Source organism: Molossus molossus, unplaced genomic scaffold, assembly GCF_014108415.1.
Source record: "Molossus molossus isolate mMolMol1 unplaced genomic scaffold, mMolMol1.p scaffold_m16_p_3, whole genome shotgun sequence".
Classification (NCBI taxonomy): Eukaryota; Metazoa; Chordata; class Mammalia; order Chiroptera; family Molossidae; genus Molossus; species Molossus molossus.
In genome coordinates this window covers 111,112,099-111,128,443 of record NW_023425366.1, presented here as the reverse complement: position 1 = coordinate 111,128,443, position 16,345 = coordinate 111,112,099, and the positions used below count along the sequence as shown (strand labels likewise).

Sequence of the window (16,345 nt, the reverse complement as noted above, 5' to 3'; positions counted from 1 at the left end):
GGACTCTGCAAATAATCATCAAAGAGCAAACAGCTAGAGTGATGGAGAGAGGTAGGCACCCCCAGCACCAGCCTGCCTGCCCAGGGTGCCTGGTCACAGAGTGGGAGTACTGGGCAGAGGAAGAATTCCCTGAGAGCAAGGACCCACTTGCAACCTCCCACACACCTCTCTAGGGCGGCTTATTACAGCCAAAACTTGCACATGAATATTCATATTCACAAAAGCCAAAAACAGGGAAACAAATGTCTATCAGCAGAGGAATGAATAAACAAAATGTGGTATATTAGTAAAATGGAGCATTATTTGGCAATTAAGAGGAATGAAGTACTCATACCTGCTACATGAATGAACCTTGAAAACAAAGGCCACATTGTATATATGATTTCACTTATATGAAATGTCCAGAACAGGCAGATCCATACAGACAGAAAGCAGATCAGTGGTTGCCTATGGCTTGAGAAGCAGGGCTAGTGGGTAGATTGGAGTGTGGATTTTTTTTAAGGAATGAAAATATTCTAAAAATTCATTGAGTAATTGTAGCACATTTGGAATATACTGAAAAACACTGGATTGTAATTTAAAATGGTAAAGTTTTTATGTTAGTTGTATTTCAATTTCGTAAATGTTGAAAAAAAAATCCATACTGCGGAGATAGCTAAACATGTCCAGGGAGACATGCCAATGATTACTATTTCCCCTGCTATTACTCTTGGACTTTTGCTCTCATACTCCACCCCACCCCCAACCCCGCCCCAACCTTCATACCACTCTCTCCTCCAAAGTTACCCATTTGCTTCTAGGATGGGTGTGACTTCACCTAGAATAATTAACATTGACTTCCTAATGCTGAGACCAAGGCTGTGGCAGGTAGGGTTTAGCTGCAAACCAGAGTGTTACTGGCTCATTTAGGAAGAAATGGAATTTACTGAAAGGATGGCTGAGAGCACAGAGAATCAATTACAAGAGGTTGAAAGCCAAGGTACAGGAAATGCAAGGGCGTGTGATAAACACAAAATTCTCATCTTGACCAATCACAGGATCTTCAACTCTAAGTTTTGAGCCTGAATTCCCAAGGTTAAGACGACTAACTTTTAATTTATTATTTATTTATTTATTTATTTTAAATATGAGCACTCACCAGATATTCACTCTTAATGAATAATTGTTACTTAAAAATATTTTTGTTGATATTAGAGAGGAAGAGAGAAGGGATAGAAACATCGATGAGACAGAACATCAATTGGACGCCTCCTATATGCCCCCCACTGGGGATCGGGCCCACAACCTGGGCATGTGCCCTGACTGGGAATCAAACCAGCAACCTCTTGGTGCATGGGTCGATGCTCAACCACTGAGCCACGTTGGGCAGACACCAACTTTTTAATCTATAAACTGAAACAGCACCAGGGACAACTTTATATATATGATAAAGTTACTTTTATTTTTAATTTTTTCATTAATCCTTATATTTTTTTCCATTGTTTTTTTTGGGAGAAAGTAGGCGGAAGGGAGGGAGAGAGAAACATCGATGTGAGAGAGACACATCAATTAGTTGCCTCCTGCACGTGCCCCAAGCGGGGCTGGGGATCAAACCTGCTACCTAGGTACGTGCCCTTGACCGGAAATCACACCCGCAACCCTTCGGTGTGTGGGCCAGTGCTCTATCCACTGAGCCACACTGGCCAGGGCTAGAGACAACTTTTTAACATTTACTATTCTCCCTAGAAAAAGACAAAAATATATTGGGAGAAAAAAATAATGTAATAAAGGCCATCAGACTAGGAAGTCCTAAGAGAACAGTTAACATTACCAATCTATTCTACAGAAAATGTCACTCCTAACAGATTATTTGGCAAATGAGATACATTCCTAATGCACCTACCAAATAAAAACTGGACCCACTGCCTTCCCACACACGAGAGGAAACCAGTCTTTCCTACAATCTTCCAGGAATCAAGGGAACTTGCTTGTCACTCCGTAGCCCCCGATTCTGCTAAATGCTCTACTTCTCTCATCTCACTACTTGCAGCTATGCTGCGCCCTCCCGCCCTGACTGGACTCACAAGCAGAACAAAGACTCTTTTCTGTTTTCCCCAAAGCCCACTCATTCAAGATCATGGTGAAGAACTGACTTTGCCGGAGTTTGAAGGTTTGGTACATCAGAGCCTAGCAGATCCCTGTCTTCCAAGTTTGTCGGCCGTTCTCCCTAACCGCCCCCCACCACCCAACTAGGACTCTGCGCTGGCAATGTCCTCATGAGTAGCTGCCCCCCAAGCCCCAACGATGACTCTTCTCCCTAACTTGCTGGGTTCCAGCCTCAGAAGCAGGTATCTGAGAGAGGACAGGTTGGCCCTTTCTGTTTTTCCATCAGCCCATACCTTCAGTGGTCTTTCAAAAGCCAAACACATCTATCAAGGGTATTGTGCTAGACACTTGTCTCTGTGGAACTCCAGTCTGCAGCTGTGACAATCACTCATCTGAACGAAACACAGAATAGTGCCTAGAAGAGTTACCATGTCAGTCAACAAAAGAAGACTCCTATCAACCAAAATCTAGAGAGCAGGACAGAGTGAAAGTTGCTTCCTTGTCCCTTTATTTTGCATTGTTACTAATTGCTTAAATAAAAGTGTCATTAAAAAGAAAAAGCAAGCCTTGTGATTTTAGTACCCAGTTTTAACAATTATTTGTGGGGAAAGAATCACACCAAAAACTGAATGACATCTACATATAAAATCTTTATTACGGGCAATATTGGTCCATACACTACACAATACCAACAGTACAAGTTTAATCTTTCAAAATCATCATTTAAACAGCAAAAGACCAAGAAATAAAATTTGAGTCAGCTGATTATTTTTCAAAATATTCTCAATGCACATTATCCTCAGTTCCCTTATATAGTGAAACATTCAAATACAGAAAAATACCCCATTTAACGTATACTAGTGTTAAATGGTTATTTGGCTTAAAATCTGAGTTAAGAAAATCCTTTTTAGCAACCTACATACAGATAAGTAGCAAACTTTATTATATTAAACAAATTCATTCTGCTTAAAATGTGTAAAGAATTTCATCCGTCATGTGTTCTGATCCTAATACAAGTATTGAATCTCTCAACATCATGGTTCTTATCTGAAGGACCATCTCAAGGAGTTGTCCTAGACATAACCTTATCCTCTTCCCCAACACACTTCATCCAAAAGTCTGTTCAACAGAGGGCAACCAGGTAGCAGTCACTTCGCCATTTGATGCCAATGGTGCTGTGAGAGCATGGCCAGACCTGTTAAACAGCCCTTTTCCTACCTACTGTGGGTTGCTGCTCAGGAGGGAGGATAGATGCCAATACAAGCAGAAAATCTGCAGCTCCTCTGCTACGTTCCTTAGAACACTTTCAATTTTTCTGGTCAATGCTCTGATTAGGTAACATACATAAAAGCCAGCATATTAGTTTAAATCTTTAAACAAAAAACTATATTTTCCAAAGTCATTATCATTTGGGGCAATTAAGTGATCTTTTCTTGCTTTGTTGAGCTTCATCTTTAGGGCGTCTCTTCTTTCTTCCCATTCGTGAAGTTCAGCATTTCCATGTGCAAATTTACAGCTGCTCCCTTCTGTGCAGGTACCATTCATGTATCTGTCAGGACAAGTTAGCTTTATAAGTGCCCACAAGTTGTTTATCAAAACCTTAAAAGGTACACTTCACTAGCTTTATGATTTGCATAAAACTTTTAGTTCAAAATCTTAAGCCTAGAAAAATGGATATTTTATAGCCTTGCCATCCACAATAGAGAAATTAGTACTTTAACCTATTTAAATGTATTTAATGAAAAACACTGTTTTATTGTTACAATTCAAACATTTTCTTAAACAAATGTATCTTTAGATAAATTGATTAAAATAAACTTAACCTGATTTTGTAATCTGGTAAAAAACAAATAAAGTGAACTTATTAAAAAAAAAAAAATAGGAGTGCTCGCTTCGGCAGCATATATACTAAAATTGGAACGATAGAGAAGATTAGCATGGCCCCTGCGCAAGGATGACATGCAAATTCGTGAAGCGTTCCATATTTTTACTGACAATCCCCAGAAGAGGGAGTGGTGGGGGAGAGATAAACCACAGAACTTATATGCATGTATGCATGAACAATGGACATGGACAACAAAGCTGGGGACAGGGCAAGGAGGGAGGGGGAGGGGGGAATCAGAGGGGGAAAAGGAGAAACATCTGTAACAAAAATTAATAAATAAATAAATAAATAAAAATAGGAGGAAAAATACTGTTTAATGGGTTTGGGGAGGGACTACAATCAGAAGTGACATTAAGCAGAAGCTGCCTTATAGGTATCAACATGGATCTAAATTTGAAAATTAAATATCAACAGCGCTTTAACAAAATGAGAAGCAACTCAAAATTATCTTGTTTGCCACTGAAAATGTTTCCAAGTAAACACCGGAGAGATACATTCTCCCTTGACCCAAGTTAATTTTCCGACGAGTTTCTGAAATATTCAAAGGCAGTTTCAAAACTCAAGAACATCTATGACAAGAAAGGCTGTGGTGAAGGGTTAGACAAGCATGGCTGAGAACTCAAAAACTTTCTGGGCAGCCTGGCCAGTTTTGCTCAACGGTTAGAGCATTGGTCCGCAAGCCAGAGTCCCAGGTTTGATTCTGGACAAGGGCATGTACCTCGGTTAAAGTTTATCCCCGGCCCTGGCTGGGGTCCTGCGGGTGGCAACCAGTCGATGTGTCTCTCTCACATTGATGTTTTTCTCTCTCACTCTCTCTCTCTTCCTCTCTTCCTTTCTCCTGCTCTATCTGAAGATAAATGGAAAAATATCGTCGGGTGAGGATTTAAAAAAAAAAAATTGGGCAAACTCAAAGGAACATACTTATCTATTCAGTTATCTTAAGACATATCAAACTGGTACTGGAAGACTAGTCAATCTTCCTGTAACCACAGAAGAGTGAAGAAATGTTCAAAGAACAACTAAAGCTGTGAGCTCAAATCTAAGCCTCCAATATTAGAAGACTTATCATCCGGATATTCTCTGTCCACTGATATAATGACTGTCAAAGTCATGTGAGACCGGTACTTTTCATGTGGAAAGTTTAAGAAACCTCCATACCTATCACATATACTAAAATATCCTGTTGGAAAGCGGTGCTGCCAGCAGTACTGGTCGTCTTCAGTGTGGAAAACCTTCTCTTTGTGCTTCTCAGAGGAGATGTGGCCTTGCCACTGCTTCTCACTGTTACAGTTCTTCCCACACATCCAGCAGTGAAAGTCCACCTACAAAGCACAAAAGACATGCGTCCCATCAGCAGGTGTTGTCTGTGTGTCCCTCAAACACGGTCAGGGCACCAGGACTACTACAAACCACCCAACCAAGGACCCAGACTCTATTCTTGGGGAGCCCATCTAGTGGGAGAACCAGTCAAGAACATAAAACTCAAATGAACAGGACCAAGGAAAGGATGCCAAGACTGGGAAGTGTGCCATACACAGGAAGCAGAGCTTGGGGGCAACAGATTCAGCCAGATGTCCAGGAAGTCGCCAGCAAGGAGATGATAGGAGCTACTGTGCAAACAAGGATATCTATCAGGAGGAAAGGGGCCAGGTTCAAACAAAGATTCCGGGAAGGAGTAACACCACAGGGAAAAGCAGAAAGAATGTGAAAGCCCAGGGCTCGCCAGCTGCAGAGGGATGAGCAGCAACTCCTTTCAGTGTACATGAACGGAGTCCCTACTATGGGCCAGGATTTGTGCCATGCTGAGAAGACACTGCGCTGGGGCACAAACCGACAGAGAAGGCACTCTGATATGTTGGGGGGTAAGTGCTACCACAGATGCAAGCTTTAAGTGTCTGAGTAGTATTTCCCAAATAGCATGTGTAAGGATCATTGCAACACTGGATAAGAATAGACTCTGGAGCCTGGCCGGTGTGGTTCAGTGTGTCGTTCCATGGACCGAGAGGTCCCGATTCAATTCTGGTCAGGTCACATGCCTAGGTTGCAGGCTTGATCCCCAGTAGAGGGTGTGCAGGAGGCAGCCAATCGATGTCTCTCTCTCATACCAGTGTTTCTTTCTATCTCTCTCTCCCTCCCTCTCTCTAAAAAATCAATAAAAACGTTTTGTTTTGTTTTTAAAAAGAATAGACTCTGGAGACTTCCCATGAGATTCTGACTCAATATGCCTGGGATACAGATGAGAATATATCTTATTAAACACCCAGGTAGATCTCCTGACCCAGGAAGTGAGTGTGGCCCTGCTTTGGGACCCCAAGGAGGACTTGAGAAAAGGTGGCAAGGGAATCAGAGCTGAGCCTTGGCAGAGGGCAGATTCACAAGGTATAATGCAAACAGAGGCACGGGGCAAGGTCAGGCCATGGATGTGACCTGGATCAGACTGAATCAATATGGAGAGGAGCCAAAAAGAAAAAAGTAGCAGAATAACTCATATGCCTACGTCAACTTAAAAAATATGCAGGCAGACCTATAGATTAGGAATAAATAAGTCAAAGATATGTACACATGGCCTGGAAAAACACACACCGGATCTGGGCCCTCTGGGAAGGGGGACAAATGGGGTCCCAACTTTATCTGTAACATTTTATTTATTTTACAGAAGCAAATACAACAAACTGTTAACATCACTTCACTTGGGACGGTGGGCTCAAAATATTCATTATATTATCCTCTTTAGTTTTCTCAAAAATTTAAAAGAAAACCACAGCAGTAAAAGACCACAGGTGATTAATGTCCCTGGAGAACCCTGAAGGCAGAGGTCAGACTGCAGATGAGTAAGGGGGGAATGACAAAATGGGGGGAGAGGGGAGCTACATGTCCTGAGCACCTTCTGTGGCCAAGCACTGGAATGAGTGTACAGACTCACTACACTTCACTTCATCATGGCAACCCCACTCATAGATAGTTAGTAATCTGCCCAAGCTAGAACCAGGACTTAAACTTGAAATTCTCTGGCTCCAAAGTCAGAAAAAGGTTCAAGGAAAGCATTTTAGAATGAAGAAACTTAGCTAAGACAGCAGCAGGCCACTGGAGAGAGATGAAGATGCCAGAAAGGGCAGGGACTGAGTGATGGATGCAGGTTTTGGAGAAGGTGGGGGGAAAAGGTTCCTTCTATGGCTTGGAAGCAAAGGAGAGGTCAAATAACCAACATTACTTACAGTAACTTCAGCATAATCTGTTGGCATGTGAATTTGTTTTCCATTTTCCTTGTTGGATTGACTGGCTACATCATCACTTTTTTCATTTTTTTGACTCTTTAGCCAGAGTTCATAAAACTGCTCCATATCTTGTACTAAAGAAAAATGAATCACTTTCAGCAGCAAAGATTTAAATACACTATTTAAATAAATGCAAGATCATGCACACTTTTTGTATCAGTCAGCATACATTTTCAAAAGAAAAGCGAGAGGCTGAATGGAGACTGATCATATTAGACAGGAAGAGACGGTCCACGTCCAAGCAGCAAGTGAACTATCATGGGCAAGAACCAAATTCGGGACTGTTAGACCGCAAACATTAGTTTTCAAGATTAATGAACTCCTCCCTGCATTTGCAAGACACTTTGGGGGAGGGGATGTTTAAAATTCAGAAACCAATACAAGGGTACCGATAAAAAAACAAAACAAAACAAAAAGCCTCCACACAGCTTCGTGGTGCCCACATTAAACACTTGTTATCATTGCCATAACCGCACAAGCTACTTACTCAGCTTGGGGGAGCCTGGAGCTCCTCACTGCTTACTAAGAAAGAGAACATACTACTATTGGGACCAAGATTCTGACCCTGATGGGAGTCCATCAGTCAAGCCACAGTCCCAAAGGACCAACATGCTGGGGTACGATTTACAACACAGGTCCTGGACAGTAGCTCAAGCTGCTTCCTGTGTAAGAACAGGTGCACTCTGCATTACTGTCAAGTACTAAGGCCAGGTTTCTCAACCTCAGCACTGCTGACATTCTGAGACGGATTATTCTTTGCTGCTGGGGGCTGTCCTGTGTGCACTGTAGGTTGTTTAACAACATTCCTGGACTCTACCCACTAGATGACAATAGCACATTCCCAAAAGTGATGACAGTAAAAATGTCTCCAGATATTGCCAATGTTTCCAGGGGGAGAGGAGTGTGTGGGGCCAAATTTATCCCCAGTTGCTGTCGCATCCCTACTCCAAGCAAGACAGCGAGGAAAAGTTCCATCCACACAAGTCACTGAATTTTGACACAGTTGAAACACGGCAGGTGACATGCTTAAATCCGACTAGTTCGTCATCCAGAGATTGCAGGTCTTAAGCGTCCATAATGTTCCATTAGTTAAGATTAAAGAACAGTGATCTTTGTAATAAAACATTTTCTGGTCAAAAGTGAAAAGTTGTGCCCTGGCCGGTTTGGTTCAGTGGTTAGAGTGTTGGCCCGCAGACCAGAGAGTCCTGGGTTCGGTTTCCACTAAAGGCACGTACCTCGGTTGCAGTTTGTCCCTAGCCCTGGTTGGGGTCGTGTGGGTGGCAACCAGTCGATGTGTCTCTCTCACATTGACGTTTCTCTCTCTTCCTTTCTCCTTCCCGCTCTATCTGAGGATAAATGCAAAAATGTCCTTGGGTGAGGATTAAAAAAAAAAAAATGAAAAGTTGTTTGAGGTTCTTTGCAAAGACTCCCACAATAAACTACAAGTTTGACCAAGATACACTTTCTTTCCTTGGGCCTTTGAATCTGGGCCTGTTCTAGCAGTAAGGCCTTCCTTGAAGAAACCTCTGATTCTAATCTGATTAATTCAAGGGGGACTATTCACAACAGGAGCAGGTGATCTGGTTTAAGCAGTCATGGAAGGACTGAACTTCCATAGACCATCACTCAGGAACACATCCACGCCATTAAAAGACGCAAATACATTATCTGTATCCAAATCTGACCTAAACACAGATCAAATGTCAGATTCTGCTCCACTGAGAAAACGGTACAATTGTTTCAGATGCAAATTGCTTTGTGTTCACAGCAAGCTGGCATATTTTCAGAGAGGAAAGAAACTTTCAGGCATACTAGATTTCAGGGATGTCAAGGCCACAGTTAAAACATCAACTTACTCCCGTTCTCCTTCATGTAAGTCCACACTTCTCGTTCCTCAGGACTATGAGCAAAAGAACAGTTTCCAACATATTGACATTTTTTCCCAGAAGCAATATGATTACACAGCTGTATAAAAAAATATGAATATAAGACAGTATACTTAGTAAAACTGCCTAATTTTTACATGTAAGCAAAATAAGCATTATTATCCATGCTAATGCTGTGTAACACAATTTAAAATTAAGATTGATTTGATTCTATTCAAACTGACTATAAGCCCAAAATACATGAGATGATATTAATATTAAGCTTTCCATTTAAAACATTTTCAAAAGAAAGTATGGAACTGGAATACGAAACATTTTCTTACAAGAAAATGTCTACAAACTCATTCAGAGTATCTGCTTTTAACACAGCAGAACTCTTTTATCTCCGGATGCAGGTCTCTAGCCCCTCAGCCTGACAGCTCCTACTCTCCCTACCTACCACCAAGGATGCCTCCTTGTCAGCACTCGGGAAGTAGTCAAGAAACTGCAGACCAGTCCAAAGGTACTAAACAGTGTCAAAAATCTTAGACATTTAGCTTCCTAAAAACCAGCACTGGCAGCGAACCTTGGCCATCATTCACTAGATATGTATTTTCTGAAGACGATTATTATGCTAACAAGCTATCCAGTTACATAGCATTCAAATAATACCTTTTCTGGTTATCTGCATTTTTATTTTACAAAGTATGTACAATGGTATTGGTGGGGGAAAAAAGTGATAGCGATCAGCAGAAAGCAGTCTTCCTAGGAACCTTGATTATGAAGAACTAAGAAAATCTCCATCAGCCCTGGCCGGGTAGCCCATTGGTTAGAGCATCATCCCAATATGCCAAGGTTGCAGGTTCAATCCCCAGTCAGGGCACATACAAGAATCAACCAATGAATGAATAAATAAGTGGAACAACAATCAGTTTCTTTCTCTTTCTCCCTTTCTTTCTTTCTCTCTCTCTTTCTGTTTCTCTCCCCCACAAATCCTCACTATCTAAAATCAATCAATAAAAATTTTTAAAAAAACCTCCATCACCAAGAGCTCATTCTTAAATATCAAGAATACACTTGTTTTTATACAGCATAAATTCTAGTACAATTAAATGTTAGCTTATCTTAGTTTATTTGTATTTCAACAAGAGCTGGCTCATATATTAGCTTACATAATATTAGATGCTTAGCATTGGTTTTTGCTAAAAATCTAAAGCAGTGCCCTCAACACTGTACGTTTTCTCCCTGGGACCAAGGTCAGTGGCCCCTCCCCTTAGAATCTTCTGTATTATGTCAGTAGTCAAGAAAACATTCTGTGACTGACTTTATTGTATTATTTTCCCAATCAAACCCCAGTAAGTACTTAGGCATTACTAGGGAAACATTTACCAAGTCTTTAAAGCTCAATGATGAGTGGCAGGGAGAAGAGAAGACAAAGGAGAAGGCCGGCCACTTTGCTGGGCTTTTTACATAACACCATCTCATGTAATCTTCCCTATAATGTAATTATCACCATTTACAGATGAGTAAACTGAGGCTGAGTAACTTGACCAGAGCCCTGACAGACTCTGAAGCTCATTCTCTTTCCACCCTACCACACTGCCTACACACACACACACACACACACACACACACACACACAGTATTATTTCTTCTTTTATACTGAGCAATACCTAGTATGGTAGAAAAAGAAAAGGAAATAAGCTACTGTAACAGCAATATACCACATCCGAGATTTCAGAATAGCCAGTAGTCCTAGGCAGCTGCCTCATGAACTAGAATTATTCTCAGTCATCATTGTTTTAACAAAGTATTAAGGAATATACTCATAATCTCCACCATCTTTTAAAGCCCAAGATATCAATGGTTCCAATCAGCCTTCTTCCCCTTCTATATATCCCACTGATTAAGTCATCTAAATCTATGAGTCTGAAACCACTGTGGATACAACACAAACACGCCACCTCCTTCCAAGACTGACCCTGTAATCTGTATAAGCTTTACAAAGCTGGGTGATGAGAAATTAATGTCTCTTCCTCAACTCTTTCTGACAAGTCAGAGAGGGAGGCTTCCTTTACCCAGGGGACTCTGTAATACATCTGACCTGCTTCTCTGGGCAAAAGGTTCTCTCCATATTTCGCCCACTGGGGCAGAAAGTTTACAACCTGTCAATGTTCCAGTGTCCCTGTCCATTAACTCACTTGGTGAATCCCTCCAGACTCTCTCCAGACCCATTCCCTCATGAAGAGGACAGTCCACAGCCAGCTCACGGCATATGCTTGGACAATCATCTTCAAGACCATGTAAGGCATCACAGGGCACCGAGGTGAAACAAGCCACCTGGTGAATGAAGTGCTATCCTAACTTTAAGTTGGTATGGTATTTTCATTCTAAAGGTTTTTGAGGAACATGGTCCTCTAACATGGAACATTTTTGGGGGGTTTTTAGAAGGTCCTATCAAGTGTGGTATCTTTTAGTTAGCATCCATTGCTTCAGTGAAAGAAATAGGCATGATAAAAACAACTCATCTACAGCATTCATAATACAAAAGGGCTTGGGTTTGATAGCAAAGCTGAGGAATCAAATTTAAATGAAATTCTCTTCTATTCCCTCCCAAAAGTAATTCATCTGAAAAATAAGTTAAACCATGCCCATAAGTTTCTTTTTCTTGATTCTCTATTTACTTTTTTCCAAATAGCTCCTAAAATTCCAATCCATCTGAAAACTGTCCCAGAATCACACACATATTAAAGGGAAGGAAAAAAGAGAGGACCATTTAAATTTCATTATTATGATTAGCATTATTTAAAAGACGCCAGTTTCGATCTGAATTACTACTATTTTCTAATAATTTGAAATGCCTAATAAAAAAAAAGTGGCTTAAAAATTACGTATGTACATCAAACTGTAAAGGCATTTGTTTCTTTGTGGGGAGAGGACGGATGTTCATCCACTTCTTACGTTCAACAGACATCACTCTCATCGCACGACGATCTTTGGTCCACCTAAGAAAAATGGAGTTCAGAAAAAACAGACACACTGGCAAAAGGTATAATATAAAGGGACAGGTACAAAGCTTGTACCTAAAGGACCAGAGATTTTTCTCAACCCTTCTAAAAGAAATGTCTTATGATGCTGTCATTTTATTTCCTGTTGATATTTGTAAACAAACATTCCCTATGAATCCTAAAGAACTGATAAAATAGGAAAAAAAAACACTATTGAATTTTGTTGAATTCTTAGCTACTAAAGCCTAAAAAAATCTCTTTTCTCGTGCACTGTAATTATTCCTAAATTATCTACTTTCCTCTCCCCTCTTCAAAGTCTTAATCTTTTCTCACATGTATGAATTTACACCTATGAAACAGATCATTATGAAACAGGTATTGTCTCCACACACACGATACTTACGGATGCCCTGCTTTTGCACTACAATATTTTCTGTTTTTATCTGGTTCAATGACTTGACCATTTCTCAGACACTGAGCACACACAAATTTTATCTTCATATTAAGAAATCCAGGCATTATTTGGTTGCCAGGTACCTTAAACAATTAAAAGATCAGTTTTAACAGAAAGCCAGTTTTCTGAGAACAAAAAAAAATACTGAATTGCCATGCATATATTTTTCAATAATAGCATACAATATCTCCTTTTGTCTGGTACGATGATTTGACCATTATACATAAGATGCGATAACTAAATCTCCAATTCTCCACCCAAATGCAAGAGAATATGATAAAAAGCAGATTTTTACCTCTCTTACATAATACAAAATATAACTTTGTACCCCTAATATTTCTTATACTTCCAGTATAATTACATACTTATATATTATATACTTATACCAATTAATATTATTTATGAAGTCTTAAAATTATTTTTTTGGATAATAGAATCCCCAAAGACCAAGATCTCAACTGTTCTGTCAATTAGGCTGAATAAGAAAATTGTGTTCTATATTCTTGGTAGGTTATGGGATGCCTAATTTTTTATGATAACCAACTAAAATTCAGAATTTTTTTTCACATTAAGAATTCCTCGCCCTGGCCGGTTTGGCTCAGCGGTTAGAGTGTCGGCCTGCGGTCCTGAGAGACCCGGGTTTGGTTTCCGCTAAGGGCACGTACCTCGGTTGCAATTTGTCCCCAGCCCTGGTCGGTCGTGCGGGTGACAGCCACTTGATGTGTTCCTTTCACATCGATGTTTCTCTCTCTCTCTCTGTTCCTCTCTCTCCCTCCCGCTCTATCTGAACAAAAAATGGAAAAATGTCCTCGGGTGAGGAAAAAAAAAAAAAAGAATTCCTCAACTCAATAGATATTAAGAAAGTAACAGGCTGCAAGTATGAACTACCTCTGCCAACAACTAGCATCCATTAGGCCATTCCAGAAAGATCCCAAATACAGAAAGTACAAAAGAGAAAATACCTGAGCTCCAGGTACATTTGCTTCCAAATTTTGCCAATATCGTTCAGATTCTTGAGCAATAGCATCATGTGAGATACCTGAGAAATGTACAAGCCTTTCTTTAGGTCAGCGGTTCTCAACCTGTGGGTCACGACCCCTTTGGGGGTCAAACAACCATTTCACAGGGGTCGCCTAAGACCACCAGAAAATACATTATTTCCGATGGCGATTCATTACAGTAGGAAAACAACAGTTACAAAGTAGCAACAAAAATAATTTTATGGTTGGGGGTCACCACAACATGAGGAACTGTATTAAAGGGTCGCAGCATTAGGAAGGTTGAGAACCACTGCTTTAGGTTCTCTATGTAATAACAGTCCACCAGGCAGGTCACAGTCAGACTCAATTCCCTAATTATTCCCATGCAGTAAAATCTACTGCCAAGGAGGAATGAACATCTTTTTCAAAATGGAACATTTACAAATAGAACTCTAGTAAAAGAATCTTCCTCACAAAACCATACTACATGCATAAACTTGTACTAGCAATTAATTACATGAGACCTTATTAAAAACAGGCCACTCTAAAAATGAAAAGTAACAGTTTAAAGACAAAATGAACAGGGTTGCCACATCAGGGTGATGGAGAAGGGGCTCATCAAACCCAGCCGGCTCTTGAGACATGTCTCAGTCACACACACACACCCACCTGTTTCACTTTGCAATATCCAGACTTTTAATTCTACAAGACTGTGAGCATAAAAGCACTCATCTTCCCTTAAACAGCCATATCGCACCTCATGTCGACATAAATCAAGCTGACACTGCCCATGAAAAGAACGTATTTTGGAGTATTTTACTGTTGTCTCTCGTAAAATATGGACAAGGCACCTAAGATGAAAAACAAATGACATTTTAATATTGTCTACTATAAATCTTTAAAAAAATTTATATATATACATATATATATATATTAATGGCATCAAGTTTAGACTAAAAATACATTTTAAATCTTTATCCCACTGTAGAAAATTGTTGGATTAATTGGGGGTATAATAGTTATACATTAAGCCACAAAACACTTAAATCCATGTCATGAACAGCTAAAAATCAGTAACACTTTTTTGTATTACATAATTAATTTAATAACTCATTTAAAAACTTCCAGCAAAATCCACTAGCAGACATTTTTAACTAGTCATCATCTTTCAAAACAACAACCAAAGGAGAGGGGGAATGCCTGGGCGGATACTAGTCTGGCTTTATGTGGGGCTAAGAAAAAAATCTGTTTTGGCACAATAAAATTAGAAACTAGCAACGTACTTATTGTCTTGAAACTCATGCTTTGTAACCGGGTGAGAACAAGAAGTAGAATTATCTTTATTTCTTTTACTGATCATTCTAGGCTTATGATCAAAACATTTCTGGAACAAAGAAGAAAAATTATCACAAAAAGATAATACAAAATATAGCTTTTGTACCCTGAATATTTCTTAGTTTCAATATTATTACATACTTATACATTACATACTTATGCCAACTAATATTCATTATTATCTTTAGGATAATAGTAAACGCTACCATTGCCAAGTGAATACTTTAGCAGGACCTGTGCTAAGTACTTTATACTTCTGGGTTTGCAAATCAGAAACTACCACCAATTTTACAGCAGAAAATAAGGTTTGGAGACAGCACCTCACAAAGAAATATAAATTCTCCAAGATGGTCTTGCAGAAGTTTGAATACGGTAAGTTTGACCTTTCCATTGCCACCAAAGAAAGCCTCTCTACTGAATGCCCCTTTCCGTTCCAGCGTCCAGACGTCTATCTCTTCTTGGCAATAAGCAAATGTGCAGTGGCCTGAATATCTACATTCCTCCTCAGCAGCAACATCTAGAAAGAAAGAGAATTAAAAGACACTTATAGTGTCCTGGCCAGTGTTCTCAGTGGTTAGTGTCAGCTCATACACGCAAGGGTCTCGAGTTCAATTCCCTGTCAATGGCACATATATGGGTTACAGGCTTGATCCTTGACCCCTGGTTGGGGTGTATGAGGGAGGCAGCCAATTGATGTGTCTCTCTCACATTGATGTTTCTCTCTCTCCCTCCTTCCCTTCCTTCCACTCTCTCTAAAAATCTATGGAAAAAATATCCTCAGGTGAGGATTAACAATAAATAATTAAATAAATAAATAACATTTATAATGTGGACCACTGGTTTTTCAAAGCCAATGAATATTATACATGTTTAGGGCATCATGTGAATTTTTATAACAACTCACAGAGAGCTTCAAACAATGATACCCATGTTACTATCCAGAAATGGTACTAACTCTTAAAAAACCAGAAAACAGCCCTGGCCGGTTTGGCTCAGCTGTTAGAGCGTCCGCCTGCGGTCCGGAGAGACCCGGGTTCGGTTCCCGCTAAGGGCATGTACCTTGGTTGCAGTTTGTCCCCGGCCCTGGTTGGTCGTGCGGGTGGCAGCCACTCGATGTGTCCCTTTCACATCGATGTTTCCCTCTCTCTCTCTTCCTCTCTCTCCCTCCCACACTGTCTGTACAAAAAATGGAAAAATGTCCTCGGATGAGGATTAAAAAAAAAAAAAAAAAAAACAGAAAACAAAAAACCCAGCACCACAAATATAAATTTCTTTTTTCCAGATAGGGAAAAAAAGCCTTGATACCCTTATGTACTCTACCTAATTTTAAAAAATAATTTAGAAACATTCAGTTTGTTCTGATGAAGTGGCATAACAAAATAAAAATACTAGCCAGGCTGGTGTGACTCCGTGGAACGAGTGTCCTCCCATGGACTGAAGTCCAGGTTCAATTCCCAG

General features: G+C 40.1%; 1 protein-coding gene and 1 non-coding gene across 3 annotated transcripts in view; one reads left to right on the top strand and one right to left on the bottom strand.

Moving 5' to 3' along the window:
- Positions 1 to 16,345, bottom strand: part of ZC3H7A (zinc finger CCCH-type containing 7A) — a 43,957-nt gene that overhangs the window by 1,375 nt on the left and 26,237 nt on the right. The window contains exons 14-23 of one of the 2 annotated variants that reach the window (XM_036280430.1): positions 15,208 to 15,404; positions 14,836 to 14,936; positions 14,222 to 14,403; positions 13,535 to 13,611; positions 12,522 to 12,655; positions 12,010 to 12,115; positions 9,102 to 9,210; positions 7,186 to 7,319; positions 5,129 to 5,292; positions 2,733 to 3,634 (exon numbers count right to left, since the gene is read on the bottom strand). In XM_036280430.1, the coding sequence (XP_036136323.1) occupies positions 3,445 to 3,634; positions 5,129 to 5,292; positions 7,186 to 7,319; positions 9,102 to 9,210; positions 12,010 to 12,115; positions 12,522 to 12,655; positions 13,535 to 13,611; positions 14,222 to 14,403; positions 14,836 to 14,936; positions 15,208 to 15,404 (1,394 nt within the window). In that variant the 3' untranslated portion in view covers positions 2,733 to 3,444. Of the gene's footprint in view, positions 1 to 2,732; positions 3,635 to 5,128; positions 5,293 to 7,185; positions 7,320 to 9,101; positions 9,211 to 12,009; positions 12,116 to 12,521; positions 12,656 to 13,534; positions 13,612 to 14,221; positions 14,404 to 14,835; positions 14,937 to 15,207; positions 15,405 to 16,345 lie in introns of those variants that run through there. The other variant, XM_036280431.1, reaches the window with a different exon arrangement.
- Positions 3,970 to 4,074, top strand: LOC118642940. Its single transcript, XR_004961849.1, has one exon. It is a non-coding gene; the product is annotated as a U6 spliceosomal RNA (small nuclear RNA).